The following is a 23339-nucleotide window of genomic DNA, read 5'->3' as shown; positions in this document are numbered from 1 at the left end:
TCTGCCCATACATTTACATTGCATTATTATATTGTGTAGGATTCTTGGCCAGGCAGTCCTTCAGAATCTATTTGGGCTTTTGATTCCAAGTCAGTCCCCCCCAGACTCTTCTCTTTCAGTTCCAAGCTGCCTTCCAAAATAAGATGAATATGCCTGTGTGTGTTGCTTATGTAGAAAGAAATGTATGTATTTGGGAACAGGCACTTATGCATAGTGAACCTATGCAAAAGCTTCTAGAAAACTTGCTGAGGCAGTGCTTCCATGCTGGTCTGTGTTGGTGATGTCATTCATATGTGAAGTTTTTAAGTCCTGCTGTCATCAGAGAACACTCACTACAGGCAAGGAGCTTCATTTTAAGGCCCTCTTTTGGTTACATTTTCTCTCATGGTAGATATAATAAAACCTTTAATTAGAAGGAAATGTGTGATCCGAGAAAGACCCAGTAATATGGGAGGCTTTTCATTTGAAACATGAGGAAAATTTCACCCTCCCTGCTTCCGGTGGTATGCACTTCAAGTACAGAATCGTATGCTGACTTAGCAATGCTAGTTAAAAAAAAATTCTACAGGTTGTATAAATCTGTATTTGCTGGCAATGCATTGACCTCAACACATGCTGCTTATTTAGCTTTAGTTCATTCCTGTCAGTTTTTTAATGACAAATCAGTGGTGTAGACTAATTTTTAAAAATTGAGATGGGCAGTTTTCAGAAGCTGCCTGAAAATTGTCCATCCTATATATGTGTAACAATATGTGGTTGGGCAGATTAGTATCAACCATGTACAGTATATCCTCCTTCCCATGGGAATAGTAGGTTAGGTCAGGGGAGGTGGTAATCATAATTTTGATCTTTCTGGGAAGAAGTATCCGAAAAACAAGGAGGTGCAAAGCTCTGCAGATACTGTTTCTCTAGGGAATTTTCAAAGGAGAAACATGTACATTATTTGAGTATTGGTGCAAAGTATATGGACAAAATAGCCACAGGATCTGTTCCTGCTCACATTGTTTTCACCCATCCAAGTACTAACCAGACCCAACCCTGATTGGCTTTCAAGATCAGACAGGATTGGGTGCACTTAGGGTGGTGTGGCTGTAAACACATTGTTTTCAAATTACTCCACCAATATATTTTTCTTGTCAAACAATTTGTTGTATTTCAGATTGTGCCATGCCAGTATTTGTTACAGCCTGTAAAGAATGAGGATCGGCAGATTTATACCCAACATTTAAAATCTCTGGCGTTTTCAGCATTTACCCAGTGTCGTAGACCATTACCAGTTTCAACCAATGTAAAAACGTTGACTGGTTTTGGCCCAGGTTTAGCCATTGAAACTGCTCTTAAGAGCCCAGAGGTGAGTTATTTGCCCTATACATTCTTTGGTGTCAGCATAAATTTTAATAACGTCAATGTTTTATATGAATTTAACAGTTCCAGGAAAATACTTTTTCTTTTACATTTCCATTCCAGTGATCAAATGTCCATTCTAAGACATTGTTGATGTATTTTTTTTAAATTAAGGAATTCTATTTCAAGTCACATTGAGAAGTCTTTTGGTGCGCAGTGATGAAATACTGCAGTACAGTTCGGTAAATTAGTATGTGCAAGTGCACCTTCCCCTTCCTCTAAGAAGTTTGATTATGGTTAAAGCTGTTATATCTGCTAGTTCTTTGGATTTGTGTGAGAGTGTTTGTGCTTATTGGTCCTCAAAATATTGAACCATTGCCTCTTTAATTTTTTTTCATGCTAAATAAGAATCTCCTATTTTCACTTCTCCCTTCCTCATGTAACGCTTTTCAAAATTACATCCCCCCACCCCATTTCTACCTTTTCCTCTCCCCTTCCCATTTCTACATTCTCTTACTAATTATCATACAGTAACCTAAAAATAGGCTGAAACCCGAATAGAGTTTCAGAATCAGATTCCAGAGGACATTTGACTGCTATGTGCTATACCAATCTTTTTGTGGAAAGTGACCCTATGATCGCAGCCAAGTAAAATGTTGTGACCACCTGGAGGTGCAGAATAGTGATGCACCTATGGAAAGCTCACCCAGATTCTGAAACAAAACATTGGGTTTGTGACTCCGAGGTCCCAACCCATAGTTTGGATGGCGCTGCTGTAGGTGGCTCTTGTATGCCCATCTACCAGGTATCAAGAAACTCCAGTTCTTCAACACCTCCAGGGTTCTATAGCTACACAGGTGGGACAGAGGCAGTCAGGTTTTGCCTCCCAAAGTTCTGGAAACGTTCTATGTCTGTGCTCCCTCTGTTGATGATTCTGTTTAGTCCATTTTGTTAGCCAACTTCAGATGCAAAGAAAGGTTTATGTGGCTGTAGAATCCTGCCATTCATGGAGAGTATTTGCTACAGGTATACTGCTACAATTTCTTTATGGACAGCAGAGATCTAGACAGCCACACAGGTGATAACTCTCCAGCTGAGGGTTACAAAACTGCCTATTTTATGCCTTTTATATTGCAACCCTTGTGCTACTTTTTTCAAATGGAGGAGGTTTGCCGTCTGGTGTGATAGCAAGGCCCTAGATCCTCGCTGTTGTCCTACACATACCCTGCTTGAATACCTTCTACACTTGTCAGACTCTGGTCTCAAGACCAACTCCGTAAAAGTTCACCTTAGTGCGATTAGTGCTTTTCATCAACGTGTAGATGGTAAAGCCTATCTCTGGACAGCTTTTAGTTCTTCGCTTCATGAGAGGTTTGCTTTTGTCAAAGCCCCCTGTCAAACCTCCACCAGTGTCATGGGATCTCAATGTTGTTCTCACCCAGCTGATGAAGCCTTCTTTTGAGCCATTGAATTCCTGCCATCTTGGAAGGTCATTTTCTTGGTGGCTGTTACTTCAGCTCGTATAGTCAGTGAGCTTTCAAGCCTTGGTAGTGCATGCTCCTTATCTCAAGTTTCATCACAATAGAGTAGTCCTCCACACGCACCCTAAGTTCTTGTCGAAGGTGGTGTCGGAGTTCCATCTGAACCAGTCAATTGTCTGGGGCAGACTCAAGAAGAATGTCAGGAAGTATTTTTTCACGGAGAGGGTGGTGGATGCTTGGAATGCCCTCCCGCAGGAGGTGGTGGAGATGAAAACGGTAACGGAATTCAAACATGTGTGGGATAAACATAAAGGAATCCTGTGCAGAAGAAAGGGATCCTCAGGAGCTTAGCCTAGAATGGGTGGCAGAGCTGGTGGTTGGGAGGCGGGGCTAGTGTGGGCAGACATATACGGTCTGTGCTGGGGCTGGTGGTTGGGAGGCGGGACTAGTGCTGGGCAGACTTATACGGTCTGTGCCGGGGCTGGTGGTTGGGCGGTGGGGATAGTGCTGGGCAGACTTATACGGTCTGTGCCAGAGCCGGTGGTGGGTGGCAGGGATAGTGCTGGGCAGACTTATACGGTCTGTGCCAGAGCTGGTGGTTGGGAGGTGGGGATAGTGCTGGGCAGACTTATACGGTCTGTGCCAGAGCCGGTGGTGGGTGGCAGGGATAGTGCTGGGCAGACTTATACGGTCTGTGCCAGAGCTGGTGGTTGGGAGGTGGGGTTGGTGGTTGGGAGGCGGGGATAGGGCTGGCCAGACTTATACGGTCTGTGCACTGAAGAGGACAGTACAAATAAAAAAAAAGTAGCACATATGAATTTATCTTCTTGGGCAGACTGGATGGACCGTGCAGGTCTTTTTCTGCCGTCATCTACTATGTTACTATGTTACTATGTCTTGCCAACATTTTTTCCCCGTTCTCATACCTGTCCTGCTGAACGCCAGTTGCACACCTTGGACTGCAAGAGAGCATTGGCCTTTTATGTGGAGCAGACAAGCCCCTTCAGACAGTCTGCCCAAATGTTTCTTACTTTTGATCCCAAGAGAAGGGGAGTCGCTGTCGGGAAACGCACCATTTCCAGTTGGCTAGCAGATTGCATTTCCTTCACTTATGCCCAAGCTGCGCTGACTCTTGAGGGCCATGTCACGGCTCATAGTGTTAGAGCCATGGCAGCGTCGGTGGCCTACTTGAAGTCAGCCACTATAGAAGAGATTGACAAGGCTGCGACGTGGTCATCAATCCACACATTCACATCTCACTACTGCCTTCAACAGGATACCCAACGCGACAGTCGGTTTGGGCAGTCGATGCTGCAGAATCTGTTTGGGGTTTAGGATCCAACTCTGTCCCCCTAGGCCCATTTTTATTCTGTTCCAGGCTGCACTCTGATGGGTTTTTTTTTTGTTACATTTGTACCCCGCGCTTTCCTACTCATGGCAGGCTCAATGCGGCTTACATGGGGCAATGGAGGGTTAAGTGACTTGCCCAGAGTCACAAGGAGCTGCCTGTGCCTGAGGTGGGAATCGAACTCAGTTCCTTAGTTTCCCAGGACCAAAGTCCACCACCCTAACCACTAGACCACTCCTTCTAGTTCGTAGGTCAATTCTTATGTCCTCGCTGTTGCGAGGCCCAATTGACCTCTTTGTTGTTTTGAGTGAGCCTGGGTGCTAGGGATACCCTAGTCGTGAGAACAAGCAGCCTGCTTGTCCTCGGAGAAAGCGAAGATACATACCTGTAGCAGGTATTCCCCGAGGACAGCAGGCTGATTGTTCTCACAAACCCGCCCACCTCCCCTTTGAAGTTGTCCTTTTCCTTGTTATTGGTTTTTGTTCTAACTGAGCGGGACTCTTGCGCGACGGCCAGGAAGATGGCCGCACGGTGCCCGTGCGCTGGAAGGCTCTGGCAAAAATTTTGTTGCTATGGAAGATTTCCGTTTGTGGGCCCGCTGTGGACGCTGACCCAGTCATGAGAACAGTCAGCCTGCTGCCCTCTGAATACCTGCTACAGGTATGTATCTTCGCTTTCTCTGAGGACAACAGGCTTTATATTCTCAAGTCCCTCCCACCTTTCCTTGGAGTTGTCTCCTTTGTTCTTTTTTACTTTATTTTTTGCTATAGTATTAAACTGAGAAGGCCATGTTCATGCAACGGGCAGGAAGGCGTATGCGCGGTAAAGCACGGCTCACGCTTCACAAAGCTCTTATTTAGGAATGGCATAATGCCAGACTAGGCAATTTGGATCGGTGTCACCCACTTGTGAGAATATAAAGCCTGCTGTCCTCGAAGAATACCTGCTACAGGTAAGTATATTCACTTCAGCGAAACCCCATTAGGACTATGCACAATTCTGGAGAACACACCTTCAAAAAGATATAAACAGGCTCAGAGGGTGAGTACTAAAATGGTCTGTGATCTTTGTCATAAGGCATATAGCCGACTTGGCTGACAGGTAGACTCTCTCTAAGGGTATGAATGGCTTGGCTAGTGTGGTTAGGCATATGTCCTATTTTTAATGGCGTTGCGTTTCATTTTATTGTGTGGCTATTATGTATTATTCATTGCCCTGATTTGCTGCGCAATCTTACTGTACATCGCCTTGAGTAAATTCCTTCAAAAAGGCAGTAAATAAATCCTAATAAATAAACTAGGGCGCTTTTTTCAAATCTAATAAACATGTGGGGATAGACTTAAAAGCTAGAGCGGTACCGAATAGTATGTTTTACTGTTCAACTGAATCTGAATTAAAAAAATATTATTCGGCCAAATAAGAAAACCGAATATGAATAATGGGCACTGAGCTTTAACATAACAAAAGAAGCAACGTGAAATCAGAAAATTTCAGTAGGTTTTAGCACAATAGAGCCCCGCATTATTCACATTTGAATTTAAATCACTATTCAGCCAAATATAAATAATGTATTTGGAGCTGAATCGAATATGAATATTCGGTACAGCCCTGTTTAAAGATCTCAATATGTATACTTTGGAAGAAAGGTAGGTCAGGTGACATATAAGTACAGAAATATTGCCATACTGGGGAAGGGACATGGGACTTGATATACCGCCTTTCTGAGGTTTTTGCAACTACATTCAAAGCGGTTTACATATATTCAGGTACTTCTTTTGTACCAGGGGTAATGGAGGGTTTAGTGACTTGCCCAGATTCACAAGGAGCTGCAGTGGGAATCGAGCTCAGTTGCCCAGGATCAAAGTCCACTCCACTAACCACTAGGCTACTATCTGGTCCATCAAGCCCAGCATCCTGTTTCCAACAGTGGCCAATCCAGATCACAAATACCTGGCAAGATCCCTAAAAGTACAAAACATTTTATGCTGCTTATCCCAGAAATAATGGACTTGTGATAGAGATGTTTAAATAACCTCAGTGACAAAAATGCACAGATGGCAAGTCTTTCAATTGAAAGAAGCTCTGGAATGAGGGGGCATAGGGGTAACCTCAGGAAATAATGGAAAGGGTGGTGAAATTGTGGAACAGCCTCCTGGTGGAGGTTGTGGAGACTATCTGAATTGTAGGAAGCTTGGGACAAGTACATCAGATCTCTAAGTGAGAGGAAGGGATAGTAGATGGCATGGATGGGCAGACTGGATAAGCCATATGGTCTTTGTCTACCTTCATTTTTCTCTCTCTATCATTTTGGTTGCGCTTCTCTGTTACTTTTCTGATTCTGCTGTATCTGTTTGAGATGCGTTGGATAGAACTGTGCACAGTAGTCAAGGTGCAGTCACACCGTGGAGCAATAGACAGACACTGTGATATTTTTGTTATGTTCTCTATTACTTTCCTAATAATTAACATTGTTTGCTTTTTTTGGCTGCTGCCTCACACTACAGAAGAATTCATTGTGTTGTCCACGATAACACCTGAATCTTTTTCCTGGGTGGTGACTCCCTAATATGGAATGAACCTACAATTGTGCAGCTGTAATTTGGGTTATTCTTGCCTATGTGCATCATTTTGCACTTGTCCACATTAAATTTCATCTGCCATAAAGGTGTCCAGTCTTCTAGACATCTTAGGTCATTCTGCAATTTCTGACAATGTGCATGCAATTTAACAGCTTTACAGAAATGTCATTTGCAGATTTGATCACCTCACTCATGATTCCTGTTCTCTAACCTATTTGTTAGACTGTAAGCCACCAAGATGGTACACCCGTAAGACGAGGTAGTAAATGTTAATAAACTTGATTTACAACAAACAAAAACACATAAATAACTCTTATGTACATTTCACAAATGCTTCCTTAATTGAGTACGCAATTACTAGTGGCAACATTTGGGTCCAGTGGGAAACAGTGATCATAACACAATGAAATCTGAGCTGATATCTGGAGTGAAGTCACTAAGGAAATTACGGTAGCAGCATTTTATTTTCGAAAGGACGACTACAATAAAATGAGGAAAACTGGGAAGCCAAAACGATCTGCCACGTATGTTAAGACTAAATTCGGCATGGATGCTGTTTAGCAATACTATTGTGGAAGCTCAGACCAGATGTATTCCATGTATTAACAAAGGTGAAAAAGAGAGCAAACAGCCAACATGGTAAAGAAGTGGAGTGAAAGAGGCTAGTAGAGCTAAAAGAACATCCTTCAAAGAAAGGAAAAGGATCCAAATGAAGAAGAAAAGAAGCAACATAAGCACTGGCAAGCTAGATGTAAAACATTGACAAAGGCTAAAGGAGAATATGTGGAAAAACTTGCTGCAAAGACAAAAACTCATAGTAACAACTTTTCAGGTACATCAGAAGCAGAGGAGCGAATCCATGGGACCACTAAATCATGAAGGAGCAAAAGATGCACTCAGTTAGGACAAGGCCATAGCGGAGAGATTGAATGAATTCTTTTTCTGTCTTTATGGAAGATGATATAAGAGATCTGCCTGTACCAGAAATGGTTTTCAAGGGTAGTGATACGTAGGAACTGAAAGAAATCTCGATGACCCTGGAAGATGTACTGAGCCAAATTGACAATTTAAAGAGCGATAAATCACCTGGACCAGATGTTATACACCCCAGGGTACTAAAGAACTCATCATGAAATTGCTGATCTGCTGTTAGTGATCTGTAACCTGTCGTGAAAATCATCCATAGTATCTCAAGACTGAAGAGTGGCCAATGTAATGCCGATTTTTAAAAAGCATTCCAGGGTGATCCAGGAAATTAGACTGGTAAGCCTGACTTCAGTGCTGGGCAGAATAGTGGAAAATATAAAGAATAAAATTATGGAAAACAGAGAAACATGTTTTAATGGGACAGAGTCAGCATGGGTTCAGCCAAGGGAAGTCTTGCCTCACCAATTTGCTTCATTTCTTTGAAGGCATGAATAAACGTGGCTAAAGGTAAGCCGGTTGATGTAGTTTATCTAGATTTTTCAGAAAGCTTTTGACAAAGTTCCTCATGAGGGACTCCTAAGAACATTAAAAAGTCATGTGATAGGAGGCAAATTCCTTTTCTGGATTAGGAATTGGCCTTTAACCACATCTGTAAAGCAAATTAACACTAAGAGCACTTCTAGTTGGAAGAGAATTACATTTACAATGTTACTACAATATATTCATTATAACCACAAGAAAAAAACACGACATGGCTCAGTACAGTGAAAATAGATTTAGGTTTTTTTTTTTTAAGGCTTTTTCGAAATTGTAAATATGAAGTAATCTGTCGAATACAGGCAAGAACACTATTGCAAATGTTAGCACTTTGGTACACACAAGAATGTTCCCAAACTGATACCATTTTAACATTTAATTGAAGGATAATCCAAATTTAGATCATCTTCTCAGATATTCATGCAGGTGGTATTGATAGAAGCTGGGTCACATTCTCCGATCCCAAACTGTAAAAACTCTTTTATATACCAGACAAGCTACCTTAAAATAAATACCCTGCTCCATCTTCAACCAGTGCAACTTATATAAAAGTGGAGAAGCTTCCTGAAATGTATCCAACTTAAAAATCAGCCTGGCCAATGTATTCTGCAAAAGTTGTATTCTTTATGGGACCGGTGCTGTTTAACGTATTTATAAATGATCTGGAAATCGGAAGGACAAGTGAGGTGATTAAATTTGCAGATGATACAAAACCATTCAGTTTTCAAAGCACAAGCAGAAAAATTGCAGGAAGACCTTAGGAAAGTGGAAGACTGAGTATCCAAATGACAGATGAAATTTAATGTGGACATATGCAAAATGATGCACATTGGGAAGAATAATCCAAATCAGTTACCTGATGCTAGAGTCCACCTTAGGAGTCCGTACCCAAAAAAAGATATAGGTATCATTAGAAACATAGAATCATAACAGCAGATAAAGGCCATATGACCCACAGTCTGCCCATCCTCTGTAACCCCTAATTCTTCCTGTTCCTAAGCGATCCCACATGCTTATCCCATGCCTTTTTAAATTCTGGAACAGTCCTCGACTCCACCACCTCCACCGGGAGGCCATTCCACGCCTCCACCACCCTTTCTGTGAAATAATACTTCCTTAGGTTACTCCTAAGCCTTTCCTCTTAACTTTGTCACATGCCCCCTCATTCCAGAGCTCTCCTTCATTTGAAAAAGGCTCTCTTCCTGTACATAAATGCTCTTGAGATATTTAAATGTTTCTGTCATGTCTCCTCTCTCTCAGCGTATACATGTTGAGGTTCTTAAGCCTGTCCCTATAATTTTTACATTCAAGACAGCTTACCAATTTTGTAGCCGCCCTCTGGACCGACTCCATCTTGTTTATATCTTTCCGTAGGTGCGGTCTCCAGATCTGCACGCAGTACTCCAAATGAGGCCTCACCAGAGACTTATATAATGGCACTATCACCTCCTTTTTCCTGCTAGTCATGCCTCTCTTTATGTACCCAAGCATCCTTCTGGCTTTGGCCATCATTTTTTCTACCTGTTTGAAAGCTTTAAGGTCGTCAGACACAATCACCCCCAAGTCCCACTCTTCCTTCGCACACTGGAGCACTACACCCCCTATACTGTACCGTTCCCTCGGATTTTTGCGACCCTAGTGCATGACCCTGCATTTTTTGAGATTAAACCATAGTTGCCAAATATCGGTCCATTCCTCTAGCTTTGCTAGGTCCTTCCTCATGTCATTCACACCCTCCAGGGTGTCCACCCTGTTGCAGAGTTTAGTATCATCCGCAAAGAGACAAACCTTACCAGACAGCCCTTCCGCAATATCACTCACAAAGACGTTAAGAGCTGGCCCTAGGACCAATCCCTGCGGTACTCCACTGACGACATCCTTTTCTTCAGAGCAAGCTCCATTTACCTCCACCCTCTGTCTCCTACCATTCAACCAAATATTTACCCAATCAGTTACTCTAGGTCCCACACCGAGGGCACTCAATTTTGTTTCACTCGCCTGTGCGGAACCGTGTCAAAGGCTTTGCTGAAATCCAAGTATACCATATCAAGCACCCCTCCCACATCCAACTATTTGGTCACCCAGTCGAAGAAGACAGATTCGTCTGACAGGACCTGCCACTAGTGAAGCCATGCTGCCTTGGGTCCCGCATTCCATGTAGTTCAAGAAATGTCACAATCCTTCTCTTTAGAAGCATTTCCATTAGCTTACCACCGAGGTTAGACTGACAGGTTTGTAAATCCCAACCTCCTCCTTACTTTCACTCTTGTGCAAAGGAACCACATCCGCCCTTCCCCAGTCCACCGGGACCACTCCGTAAACGGGTCTTGGTCTACCATACATCCATCCCCTTTAGCTTTTGTTTTCTGCAGCCCTACCCCCGGTCTTTTGTTCGTGAACACAGAGCATTATATCCTGAAATCTTCTGCCCAGTGTGCGGTGGCAGCCAAAAATACAAAAAGGATGCTAGAAATTATTAGGAAGGGATGGTAAATAAGAACCAGAATATATAATGTGTCTGTATCGCTCCATGGTGCTATCTCATCTTGTGTATTGCACTCAATTCTGGTCACTATCGCAAAAATGATACAGTGGAATTAGAAAAGATTCAATGAAGAGCAATCAAAATAATAAAGGTGGAAAGGCTAAAGAGGTTAGGGCTTTTCAATTTGGAAAAGAGATGACTGAGGGGGGGGGGGGGGGATATGATTGAGCTGTATAAAATCCTGAGTGGTGTAGAACCAGTAAAAGTCAATTGATTTTTCACGCTTTAAAAAAGTACAAAGACCAGGGAACACTCAATGTAAGTTACATGAAAGTACTTTTTAAAACAAATTGGAGGAAACATTTTATCACTCAAATGATAAAGCTCTGGAATTCGTTGCCAGAGGATGTGGTAACTGGGTTTAAATAAGGATTGGACAGGTTCCTGGAGAAAAGTCTAGTCTGTTATGAGAGAGACATGGGGGAAGCCACTGCTTGTCCGGGGATTGGTAGAATGGAATGTTGTTGCTACTGTTTGGGTTTCTCCAATGGGAGGTTATTCCAGGTATCCATCACCCTCTCCATGAAAAAGTATTTCTTAATGTTAATTCCTAAGTTTCTTACTCTGCAACCTCAGTAGTTCTACCACTTCCCCCATCTAAGGAAAAGATTTTTGTATAGTAATAGCTTTCAGATATTTAAACATCTGTATCATATCTTCTCTATCTCTTCTTTCCTCTCGGGTATACATAGGTTTTCAAATATCTTCTCATACGTCTCTTGGTGCAAGCCCCTTATCATTTTGTTGCCTTCCTCTGACCTGCTTCAAATCTTAATGAGCTACATACAGCCTCTCAAATTGAACCCATTACTCCAAGGGGGGGCCTCTTTAATGACTTGTACAGGGGCGTTAACATCTCTCTCTCTTGCTGGTTATTCCTCTCTCTACAGCCTAGTATCCTTCTGGCTAGGGCCCCACTGCCTTGGGATCATCATACCATCACTCCAAGGTCTCTCTCCTGGTCCTAGCACATACAGATCCTTTGGATTGCTATTGCCCAGGTGCATCACTCTGCATTTCTACCCATTAAATTTTAATTACAAAAATTTAGACCATTCTTTATTTTTGTAAACTATGTCTCATGTTGTCCACTCCCTCCGGTATGTCCACTCTGTTGCAAATCTTCATGTTATCCACAAAAGGCAAACATTTCCTTCTAACCCTATAGCAATGTCACTCAAATATATTGAATAGAATCAGCCCCAGTTTAAGAATTGAGTTTTAGCTCTTTCATCTTGCAAGCTTTGGGCAACATTTGGCTGCATTTAGAGCAGTCCCATACCCAATGAGAAGGCCTCATATACTGGATACACAGCTTGTGTGTATCTGTTTTGGACATTGTCCAATAATATTTCAGGCAACATTTAAATCCTAGCCTTTTCTCTGGCATTGTATGTTTAAATCATTTTTATTGATGAACTTCTTCAAGAAATACCAGCTGTGATATTAACAACACAACATAATACCATCAAACATTTTATAATATCTTTTACCCCCTCCCCCCCCCCTTCCCCCCCCGGGTGGATCTTTCTCCCTTGGGACTCATCCTCTCTCAAACCAGTCTTATTTTATACACATGTCTCTACACTTATATATTCAACAGATGGCTTCGTGCTCTAGGTGTTAGCGTCATCCAAAAAGGACCCCAGCATTGTTGAAAGTCCCTCCCTTCTTTCGATTCCAAATCAAACAGTCCAGCACGTTCTAGTCGCATCAACAGTAGCATACGGGTCCGCCATTGTTGCAGCTCAGGTGCCTGATGCGAAATCCATTCTGTTAATATAACTTGTTTGGAAATGATGGTTGCCCTGGCCACAAACTTCGTAAATCCTTTAGGACTGGGCCTCAACAATCTGGGGCTTCCAAACAATAACCCAGCGTCAAAGAACCATTTTGTATTCCAAATCTTGGACACAGCAGACAACATAGATTTCCAAAAGTTCCCCACAGCCGTGCATGTCCAAAACATGTGGCCTAATGTTGCTCCAGTTTCTCCACATTTGGGGCATTCGCCCCAAGAGGACATTCCCATGTGAAAAGCTCTTCTAGGGGCCACGTAAATTCGCATTGCAAACTTGTACTGCACTTCCCAATGTCTCGCTGCCGCACTGACACGTCTAATAGTTAAGATATGAGATTTGAATTGTGCGGTTGAAATATTAATGTGGAGCTCACTGTTCCATTGTGCTGTTAGTCTGTTAAAGTCAGGCTCCTCTCTCGTGTCTCTTATATGTCTATGGTGGTACGTGAGTGGAACCTCTTGCTGGGCTGTTAGAGAAAATGCTGATGACAATTCCTCTTGCACATCCTCTGCCAACGGTTCCCATCCCAAGGATGTGGTGTAGTGCTTGAGTTGCATATAATGAAAGTTATCTGTATCGGGAAGGTCAAACTCAGTTTGTAATTCCACAAATGATTTGATCTTGCCTTCTCGGTCCAGTACATGTTGCAGATATATTATTCCTTTACGCTTCCACTTCTGAAATGCTGGGTACAATATCCCAGGTGCAAACTGTGCATTCCCGCAGATGGTCTGCAAAGGTGTTATTTTTGTTGAAAATTTGTGGAGACGACATATCCAGGACCACGTCGCTCTTGCCACTGGCATTATCATTGAATATTTCAAAATGTCTGGAATCTGTCCCCCCCCTGCATGTAGATAATTTGTAAAGTGCAATTCTGGCATCAGCTGGAGTTCTAGTTTGGTATTAGAAAAATCCTCGGTCCCCCGAAACCAGTCATTGATGTGGCGCATTCCACATGCCACTGTCAAGTATCTCACACTTAAGAGGCCCAACCCACCATATTCCACTGGGGTTGTCAGTGTTGTCATTGAGAGCCTCGCCTTCTTGCCTTGCCATAGGAATAACTGCAAAAGTCTATTTAACTTCCTCTCATCCTTCCTTGTCAGATATAAAGGTGCTGTTTGGAATACGTACAACCACTTTGGTACAATGCACATGTTGTATAAGGCTATTCGTCCTAATAGCGCCACAGGTAATGCCTTCCACATATTTAATCTCTCAGCAGTTTCCTTCAACAATCGTTTGATATTTTCTTTATACATGGTGGTTAGGTCTGCTGGGAGCCAAATGCCCAAGTATTTAATCGGTCCCGTAGTCCAAGTCAGCTTCTGGGGGCCCCTGTGCTGTTTCAGGTCTGATTCTGTCATTGGGAGAATATAGGACTTGGTGTAATTTAACTTAAACCCTGAAAATCCTCCAAATCTCTCCACCCTGTCCAGTACCCCCATTAGAGAGTTGTTGGGGTCTGTTATGGTCAGTAACAGGTCATCTGCATATGCGAACACCTTCAGATGGCTAGCTTCCACCCTCACCCCCTTCACCTCTTGCGCCCGCCTTAAGTTTTCTAGCAGGGGTTCCACTGCCAACACAAATAATAGGGGTGACAGCGGGCAGCCCTGCCTGGTGCCTTTTTGTATTGAAAACTCTCTTCCTCGTCTTCCATTAACAATTACACTGGCTTTAGGTTCTTTATACAGTGTATTCACTGCCCTTAAAAACCATCCAGATATTCCTACTGCCTTCAACACCTGGAAGAGGTAATCCCAGTGCACTAGATCGAACGCCTTTTCTGCATCTAGGCTTAATACCCACATAGGTATGTTTTTTTGTCTGCACATCGCCATAGCAAGCATTAACTTCCGAACGTTGTGGACTGCTCTCCTTTTCTTTATAAATCCGACCTGTTCTGTCCCTATCAAGTCTGGCAAACATTGTGCCAATCTCTCTGCCAGTATCTTAGATAATAATTTTATTTCCACATTCAGGAGAGATATTGGTCTATATGATCCTGGTCCTTCTGGGGACTTGCCTGCTTTCGGGATTAACGTTATGAGGGCTGAATTAGCGTATAGTGGCAATCTACCCTCTTCCACCACCTCCTCAAAGTAGCTAAGTAGGTTTACTAGGGCCCCGGGGGGCAACAACTTATAATACTCCCCAGAGAACCCATCTGGGCCGGGGGCTGACCGCAATTTCAGTGCTTTCACTACTTTTTGCAGTTCTCCCATTGTCACTGGCGCATTTAGCCGGTCTAAGTGGTTATTATGCAGTTGCGGTAACTGCGTCTCTTGGAGGTATGCAGTTAGTGCTTCCCCCGAGGGCTCCCCCTGATTTTTATATAGCGTGGCAAAATATGTGGTGAAAATTTGACCTATTTGGTGGTGATCATTAGTCAACCCGCCATTTCCGTCTCTAAGTGTGGCCACTGTTCTGGGCCCTCCCCAATTTTTTATTACTCTTGCAAGCAGGCGTCCCGCCCGGTTCCCATACCTATGTAATTTATGTTTATAAAATAATGCTGATCTCAATTCTAATTCATGTAATAAGGTATTAAGGGCTATCTGTACTACTTTTAAATTCTCTTGATTATTTTTCGTCGGTCTGTGCGCGTACATCTTTTGCGCTCTTTTTAATCTTGATTCTAACAACAGTATCCCGGCCGCTCTACATTTATTACGCTTACTGCAAAACGCAATTATGTCCCCTCTCAGGACTGCTTTAGAGGCCGACCAGAACAAAACGGGTTGTTCCCGGGCATGCCCATCATTATATTTGCTATATTCTGCCCATTTGTGGGTAAGGTATTTTGAAAATTTGGGGTCCGAAAATAAATACGCTGGGAATCTCCATCCTCTTCCTTTCCCTATATCCCCTTGCAGTTCCAGGTCCATCCACACCGGCGAATGGTCTGACACTGCCTCTGGGCCTATATCAGTTGCTATGACCTGTGGAAACATTGCCCTGTCAATTAGTATGTAGTCCAACCTGGACTGTGTTCCATGGGCCCTTGATCTGTGTGTATACTCATGTTCTGTCGGGTGCAATGCTCTCCAGGTGTCTATTAGATTTAATTCTCTAGCAAATAGTGTCATTTCTCTGGCCCTTTTCCCTTGGTAATGGGGCGAGCAATTATTCGAACAGTCCAGTTTGGAATCATGCACCAGATTGAAATCTCCTACTACTACCAACCTTTGTTTACCATTAACATTGCATTTACCCACTAGGGATCTGAAGAACTCTGGAGTGTAGACATTAGGGCCATATAGGACTACCAGAATGATCTCTAACCCTGGCATCCATACCTTCACTATAATATATCTTCCCTCTTCCCCTGTGGCTACTTTCGTCGTTTATAAGCTAGCCCTTTACGGAAGAGGACTGCTATCCCTCCTTTCTTCCCTCTTGCTGGAACAGAATAGACTTCTCCCACCCACTGCTTTTTCAGCTTATCATGTTCTGTGTCTGATAAATGTGTCTCTTGTAAGCACGCTATATCTGATTTATACCTCTTCAGGGCTTTCAATATTTTTGCTCTTTTTATTGGGGAGTTAACCCCCCCAACATTCCATGTTGTTATTCTAACAGGCATCTACCTCTCATCTCTGCTATCGCCAATTCTAATTCCCATAACTTGGTCATCTTCCCCCCTCTAGGTCTTATTCCCATCCGTCTAGTGTCAACGGACTTTGGTTGTGTATTTATTAGATTTCTCTCTTGTTCCTGATGTGTCCCATAGTTCAAGTGACAATGCCCCTTGTCTTTAATGTCTTTAATTCTTCCCCCTCCCCCCTTCCCTCCCCCCCCCTATCTCTCTTTCCCCAACCCGATTATACCCTTCCTCCATCCTCTGGCACCCCAGAAGATCAAGTAGTGAGACCTCGAGCACATGGGACCCCCGCCCTTTTCTTGACTGACCCTTGTGAGATAAACAGCTTCATTTATAATTACCCTGTTCACAGCATTCCCTTTTTACTTTCTGTCGATCAGGCCCGCTTCCAGCACCGCTGATCTTGCTTCTGCCACTTCTTTAAACATATGCCACTGTCCTTGTATTAAGATTCGTAGGGTAGCTGGAAATTGCAATGTAAACTTCACCTCTTTCTGAGCTAACTCTGAGCAAAGTGGGTGGAATTTTTTCCTCTGTAGCTGTACTTCAGCTGAAAAGTCTTGAAATATTAACACTTTCTGCCCTTCGTGAGCTAAGGTGTCTCTGCGTGTTCTAAATCCTTGCATAATTTCCATTTTGTGGCGATAGTTGAATATCTTGGCCATTACCACCCTCGGCCGCGTCTTGCCTTCGTGCTTGCGGCCTACTCGGTGTGCTCTTTCTATTACCAGCGGGCCTGTTGCGTCTGAGATCGCCAGTTCCTTACTTAGCCAGTTTTCAAGCCAAGGCGTGAGGTTCCGGTCCGGGATGTTTTCAGAAAGTCCTACCACCCGTATATTGTTCCGGCGCGAGCGGTTTTCAAGATCTTCTAGCTTTTCACGGTAGCCTTTCAGTTGTTGCGTTAAAGCCGCTATGTCCGGGCCATAGCCTCTCCCTTCGTCCTCCAGAGCCGACATGCGTGCCTCCAAGTCTCCCACTCTCGTCCCTATGCCATCCATTCGCGTGGCTAGGTTTTCTAGCTTTTCTTCCATCGTTGCCCACTTCGGCTCCCACGCATTTGTCACCGCTTTGGTGAGTTGTATAAGTTGCGCCTCTGAGAATTCTCCAGGAGATTTGTCTGTTTCGTCCGCCATTTTGGATTCCGTGTCGCTCAGTTTAATTTTCTCTTTTTTCCCAGATCTCTGCGCCATTGTTCCAGCCGTTTTCCGCAAATATCTGTCCATAAACTAGGGCAGTCTTAATTGTAGGGTCTGCGCCAAAATTCGTTAAGTTACTGCACTTTGATTCAATTCCGGGCGGGGAGTCTCAGGAGCTTCAGCAACACGTTGCTACTCAGCTCATGTCCTCACGTGGTCTCCTTCTCTGGCATTGTAAGTACCAATTCTGTAAAGTTGAAATTTATTTTGAATGTAAAACTTTCTCACTGATTGCAACCATGGTTAGAAACTGATTAAAAGTGGAAAAACAAGATGATTCTGCATTAGACTGCATTTGTTTCAGCTCATTCGGTGATCTTGTTTTTCATTTTTTCCCCTGCTCTTTCTTCAGTTTTGTAATGGGCAAGAGAAAGGGGAAGTTCTGGCTCAGTGCCAGCAAGGGTTAGTGGCCTGCAGCCTACTTCTTGATTATCATCTTTAGTTGCAAATGAGAGCAGAGGCGTATAATGCATCTCTGAGCTCTAGTGGCCCAATCCTTCTGCCACAACTTCAACCCAAAATGAGGGCAGCCTGGATATTTGGATGTTCCTGGTATGTGAGCCAGGGAGGTGCCAGCAGGAGGGTAAACTGTTATTTGGCAGGTCAGGATGGTGATTCTACTTCTACAAGAGTTTTGGTTCCCTTCCCAAAGTACCAGCCTTGCAGGATTGTGGGCAGACTCTCTGGATATAAGAAGGTAGCTTCAAGAGGAAGTGATGTCATCAGGCCAAATGGATGCTTTTAAATCCACAATTCCTCATCAAGTCAATGAAATCTTTAACCATCAACCATCTAGATTTCTAATTTAAAGCTTGACACTGGGCTCCTATTACATCTAGAGTACAGCCTTCATTGTCACAATGAGCAAGAAGAAGCCTGCAAATCTTCAGGAATTTGCATATCAGGGCAACAGCCAGCCCCGCCATGAAGCTGTAAGCATGGCGGTGCCTATCTTGGTAAACGGAAATAATGTATACTCAAAGCCTTCAATTCCTCACGGGGATGTTAATACTTCTCACCTGGAGAAAATCCAAGAGTGGCTTCAAGAAATTAAAACTGAGGTGGCTAACTACCCAGATGAATCTGGTAGCAATCAACTCGGATCTGCAGGCAAATATGGCGGCATGTGGTCATTGCTTTCAGGAGAGAGAGCATTGTGAAGAGGACACGGGGCAGATTATAAACATAAGAATAGCCATACTAGGTAAGACCAATGGTCCATCTAGCCCAGTATCCTGTTTCCAACAGTGGCCAAGCCAGGTCACAAGTACCTGACAGAAACCCAAATGGTAACAACATTCCATGCTACCAGTCCCAGAGCAAGCAGTAACTTCCCTATGTCTGTCTCAATAGAAGACTATGGACTTTTCCTCCAGGAACTTTGCCAAACCTTTTTTTAAACCCAGATACGCTAACTGCTGTTACTACATCCTCTGGAAAAGAGTTCCAGAGCTTAACTGTTCTTTGAGTGAAAACATATTTCCTCCTGTTTGTTTTAAAAGTATTTCCATGTAACTTTGAGTGACTCCTAGTCTTTATACTTGTTGAAAGAGTAAAAAGTCGATTCACTTCTACTCGTTCTAGGTGCATTAGGTGAGCTTTTTTGAGAGAGAAGAGCACGGAGAGGAGCCAAGAGTAGTGAGCTTTTTTGAGGAAGAAGAGCACAGAGAGGAGGAGCTAGCTTGTTTGCAATTCTTAATGCTATGATGCTATTTCTGCCCTGATCTCACTTGGAATGTCAGTTCGCTTTGTGTTGAGCGTTAGTAGGAGAAGAATAGCTTCTGTGACGATAACCTTTTGTGATGATGTGCTCCTTGGGAAGTGGAGCCATCATGTCTGTCCTGTTAAAGCATGTGCCACTAAACCTGGAGTTGCTGCACTGTGTCCCCCAGCAAGGAGGAAAGAGATTGGGTCTATCGCTGTGCTACCTGTTAATAGTGCTGTATTGAAAATGCAGCACTGTGGTTGGTGCCAGAGTCAGTGTGAGGAATGGTGGTGTAGGCGGACCCATCTTTTAGTCTCCGATGGTGGGAGGTGTCAGTGGCATGGCTAGTGCTGTCAGTATTATGGGTGGCACCAGATGAAGGAGCAAGTTCCTGTGTTTTCTGCTTATTGATGCAGTCCACCAAAGCACTGGAGTGCAAGACTGGAGAGTTACTAGGGAGCTTAGCCTTTGTGTGTTGACAGGTAAGGAAAACTTTCAGTTGGAGTCTTTGCACTGCTGCTTGTGGGTGGTGGAAGTATTGGCCAGCTTGGAGGATTGTAACTCCTGGAGGATGTTGCTTCTGTTGCGTTGGGGCCATGGAGACATCTCTGCACATTTGGGGCAGGAAGCAACCTTATGTTCAGGCCCCAGGGATCCACAAGAGGTGAGACTTAAATAGCAACGTATTCTTAGAACATTATGGGCATCTCTTGAACCCAAGGTTTTTTTTTTTGTGGGGGGAGTTGTATTTTGTCCACCATGTGAAAAAGAGAAGCGATGTCAAACTCAGACAGTGGTATTTTGGGGAGAAAACAGAAAATTCCTCTGGCTGTATGAGGTAGATGAAAGACTAGCAAGTGAGGTGACAAAGGTTGGGGAATGGATTTTTGCACATACCCAGAAAGTTTTCTGGATCTTTCTGAACTTTTGTAGAGCAGATATAAGCACCTGTGTAGCTCTCTTATCCAGCGTGTTCACAGAAAAATATATCTTAGATCTTAGGTGAGGCATGGTAAGAGAATTCCTTTTTTGTAAGGTAGAAATATTAATTATTGGCTTTTATATATTCTTCATTCTGGATGCATTGTCTTTTTATATTACAAATTGTAGTTTTATTGGTTGTTTTTACTTTGAAGTGTAAACAGTTTTGTTTGTGCCAAGAAAGTTGAAGCAGTTGAAATAATGAAGTATAAAATATTAAAACTAAATATTGTTATTGTCTGTCTTGTAAGATTTTCATGTTTTGTTTTTCTTTTCAGAGACCAGAATGCATTCGACTCTACTCGCCTCCATTTATATTGGCCCCTGTTAAGGATAAACAGACAGAACTTGGGGAGACATTTGGTGAAGCAAGTCAGAAATACAATGTGCTCTTTGTGGGTTATTGCTTATCTCATGATCAAAGATGGCTTCTGGCATCTTGCACAGACCTCTATGGAGAACTTCTAGAAACTTGTATCATTAATATTGATGTACCAAACAGGTGAGTAACAGTTTAAATTGTGGGGGGGGGGGGGGGGGGGGGGGGATCGATCTATTGCAACAATTTAATAACTTGCACACCACCCTTGCCTCTTCAGTTGGGCATTATACATGGATATTCTGAAAGTTGATACTCTGTTAAAATATTTTTGCAGCAGATGCAGCAGTTCTTTTGGTACTTCAGGAAAAACGTGATTTTCAATTCTTTCCCTCCCTATATGACAGCTGCATCCCACTACTACAAAATGCATAGGTAAACAGCTTGCTCATGCCCTGTAATGTTTGTTTTTTTAAATCACTTATTTGGGTAAGGAAGAATAATGTAAACAATGGCTTTCATTTTTTGTTGTTGATCTTCATTTTGTTCAGCCCACAGAAAAGATGGGGAAAAAAACCCCTAGAAAACCTGAATCTATATTCAAAGGTGGTGAATTAAATATGCATTAAATATACTGTGAAATTTCCTCTTAATATTACAAAGTAGGATTTCTAGTCGAGAAATGTGCATTAAGCAGAGGTTTCTACTAGAATTATTTTATTGGTATCGTTTGTGTTCGAGCAAGATTTGAATGCAGTCCAGAGACTATACTTTAAGAACTCACAATTGCTGTTTTGTGGTCACCTAAAGATGAAAGGAAGGAGTTCTTAACAGAGAAGAAACTAGATCCTTGAGGGCTTCGTTTCTGTTAGCGTTTCCCTGTAAATGCTTGATGCGTTATTTAGGTGCAAATTTTTTTTTTTTTTGTGCCTGAAAATTTTAGATATTTTCTTAACTTGAAAAAATTATCCAGAAGTGGAGGTTCATCATAGATGGTTGATTTGTAATAGAGCGTTGTAGGTTTGATCAGACTGGGCTTTTGATTTTGTATGATCACTCTCCTTTCATTTGTGGTCTAAGGGAAGGGGTTAATATCAATATTTTTGCTTTCTTCTAATTTTTTCTTTGATATTAATTTACTGATGGTATTGCCCTGTGTTACTTGAAACAAGTTTATATGCTTGTTAAATTACTAGGTTTATTTCCAAAGACCTGATTCAGTAAGGAAATTTAATGTAGATCAAGGGTAATAATGCTGGTGATAGGAAAGTCAGCAAATGAGGGTTTATTTATTATTTTTGGGTTGCTTTCTTACACTTGTGTTTAAAGTCAAGCTCTTAATTTTGTATTCCAACATTAGATGAAAAAACTTTCTAAGATTCTTTTAAAACTTCTATAAATAGATATTTTAATACAAAACAATCCTTAGGTTAAAATGGCCTCCTATAAGATGGAATAGATATCAGATGAATCAAATGCACAGGTACTACTCCATTAATGATCTTGAAAACAAAACATAATTTAAACAATATTCTCGTAATTACAAGTAACCAATGTGCTTGACCTTAGTAGAGTCCCAGTGGCAGTACCCTACACATGAGTGAGTGTGCCTTTTTGAACATGGGCCCACTTATGTAAATATTTATGCAAATGAATTGTTGCATAAATATTTGCATAAGTGCATAATATTTACACAAGCTGCCACTATCTCTGCCAAGCTTATACCACCTGTGGCATTAGTGTTCTTATATGCTAGGAGTTTAAAGTAGAGATAGCAAAAGCTGACCAGTACTATAACTTAAATGAAATTTGGGATGAGAAACGTTTGCAAGAGGTAAGCAAGTAAAAAATGTGATATAAGAAATGCAGGTTTTTTTCTTAATTTAATGCAGAGTTATAGGTTGTTTTTGATCTTTCACACCTGGTATTGCACTATCTTTCTGTTGCTAGAGCTCGCAGGAAAAAAGGCTCTGCTCGCCGCTGTGGCCTTCAGAAGCTCTGGGAGTGGTGCTTAGGACTTGTGCAGATGAGTTCACTACCATGGAGAGTTGTTATTGGCCGATTAGGAAGAATAGGTCATGGAGAATTAAAAGGTAATAGTGAAACTACTTGCATGGAAGCCAGGAGCATATGACTATCTTAAGAAATAAAAACAGGAAGTGAAGAATATTGTCACTGTTGCTTCTATGAACATGATACAGTAATTGTATATCTATTTGTTAAATCTAAACTGCTTTGATAAGTTTAACTATAAAGCAAAGTTTATTGGACTACACTTTGCTTATTTTCTTCATGCCTTCACATTGTAATATCAATGATGAAAACTATTATACATACTACATATTTGTTCTTTGGTTTACAGGATTTAAACATTACCAGTAGGTTAAATTCAGAAATGTCCTTTATCTACCTCAGATTGGAGCTGTTTGCTGAGTCGCCGAAATCTGCAGTCGCTTAGCAAGAGACTGAAAGATATTTGCCGGATGTGTGGCATATCTGCAGCCGATTCTCCTAGCATTCTCAGTGCTTGTCTAGTGGCTATGGAGCCACAGGGGTCTTTTGTTGTTATGCCAGGCAAGTTAAAAATTCCTGCTTTCTAGCCTTCAGTATTTGATGTATTTAGATACTTGTTTATGAATTTGGTTTTGTTTCATATTGGTACTGTGACGTGGATGTTTAAAAAACAAACAAATGAAAAAAATTTGTGAGGCCTGGGTATCATATCCTTTTCATTTGTTAAAACAGGGGAAAAAATAGCATTTTCAGTGTAAATAGAAAAGTTCCCTTGAGCTTATATTGTAACTGATACTGTGATGAAAATACTCCAGTATCTGTAGTTGCTGAGGCATCCTAGTAAATTAAAGATTGTCAAACTGAATTAACATATGTAGATTGTACAAACTTTCCATATGGGTAACCATTGTATTCAGAGAGTAGCTATCCAAACCTGGCTTATACTATTTTT

At 42.2% G+C, this 23339-nt stretch overlaps 1 protein-coding gene across 3 annotated transcripts in view; it reads left to right on the top strand.

The window, feature by feature from the left end:
- MED13 (mediator complex subunit 13) overlaps positions 1-23339 on the top strand; it is a 339306-nt gene that overhangs the window by 289243 nt on the left and 26724 nt on the right. For 2 of the 3 annotated variants that reach the window (XM_030185828.1, XM_030185830.1), the window contains 4 exons: positions 1160-1351; positions 20334-20557; positions 22325-22467; positions 22790-22948. In XM_030185828.1, coding sequence (XP_030041688.1) covers positions 1160-1351; positions 20334-20557; positions 22325-22467; positions 22790-22948 — 718 coding nt within the window. Of the gene's footprint in view, positions 1-1159; positions 1352-20333; positions 20558-20711; positions 20810-22324; positions 22468-22789; positions 22949-23339 lie in introns of those variants that run through there. The other variant, XR_003939897.1, reaches the window with a different exon arrangement.

The sequence above is a fragment of the Microcaecilia unicolor genome, chromosome 13, assembly GCF_901765095.1.
Source record: "Microcaecilia unicolor chromosome 13, aMicUni1.1, whole genome shotgun sequence".
Lineage (NCBI taxonomy): Eukaryota > Metazoa > Chordata > Amphibia > Gymnophiona > Siphonopidae > Microcaecilia > Microcaecilia unicolor.
This window is presented reverse-complemented; position numbering and strand designations above follow the sequence as displayed.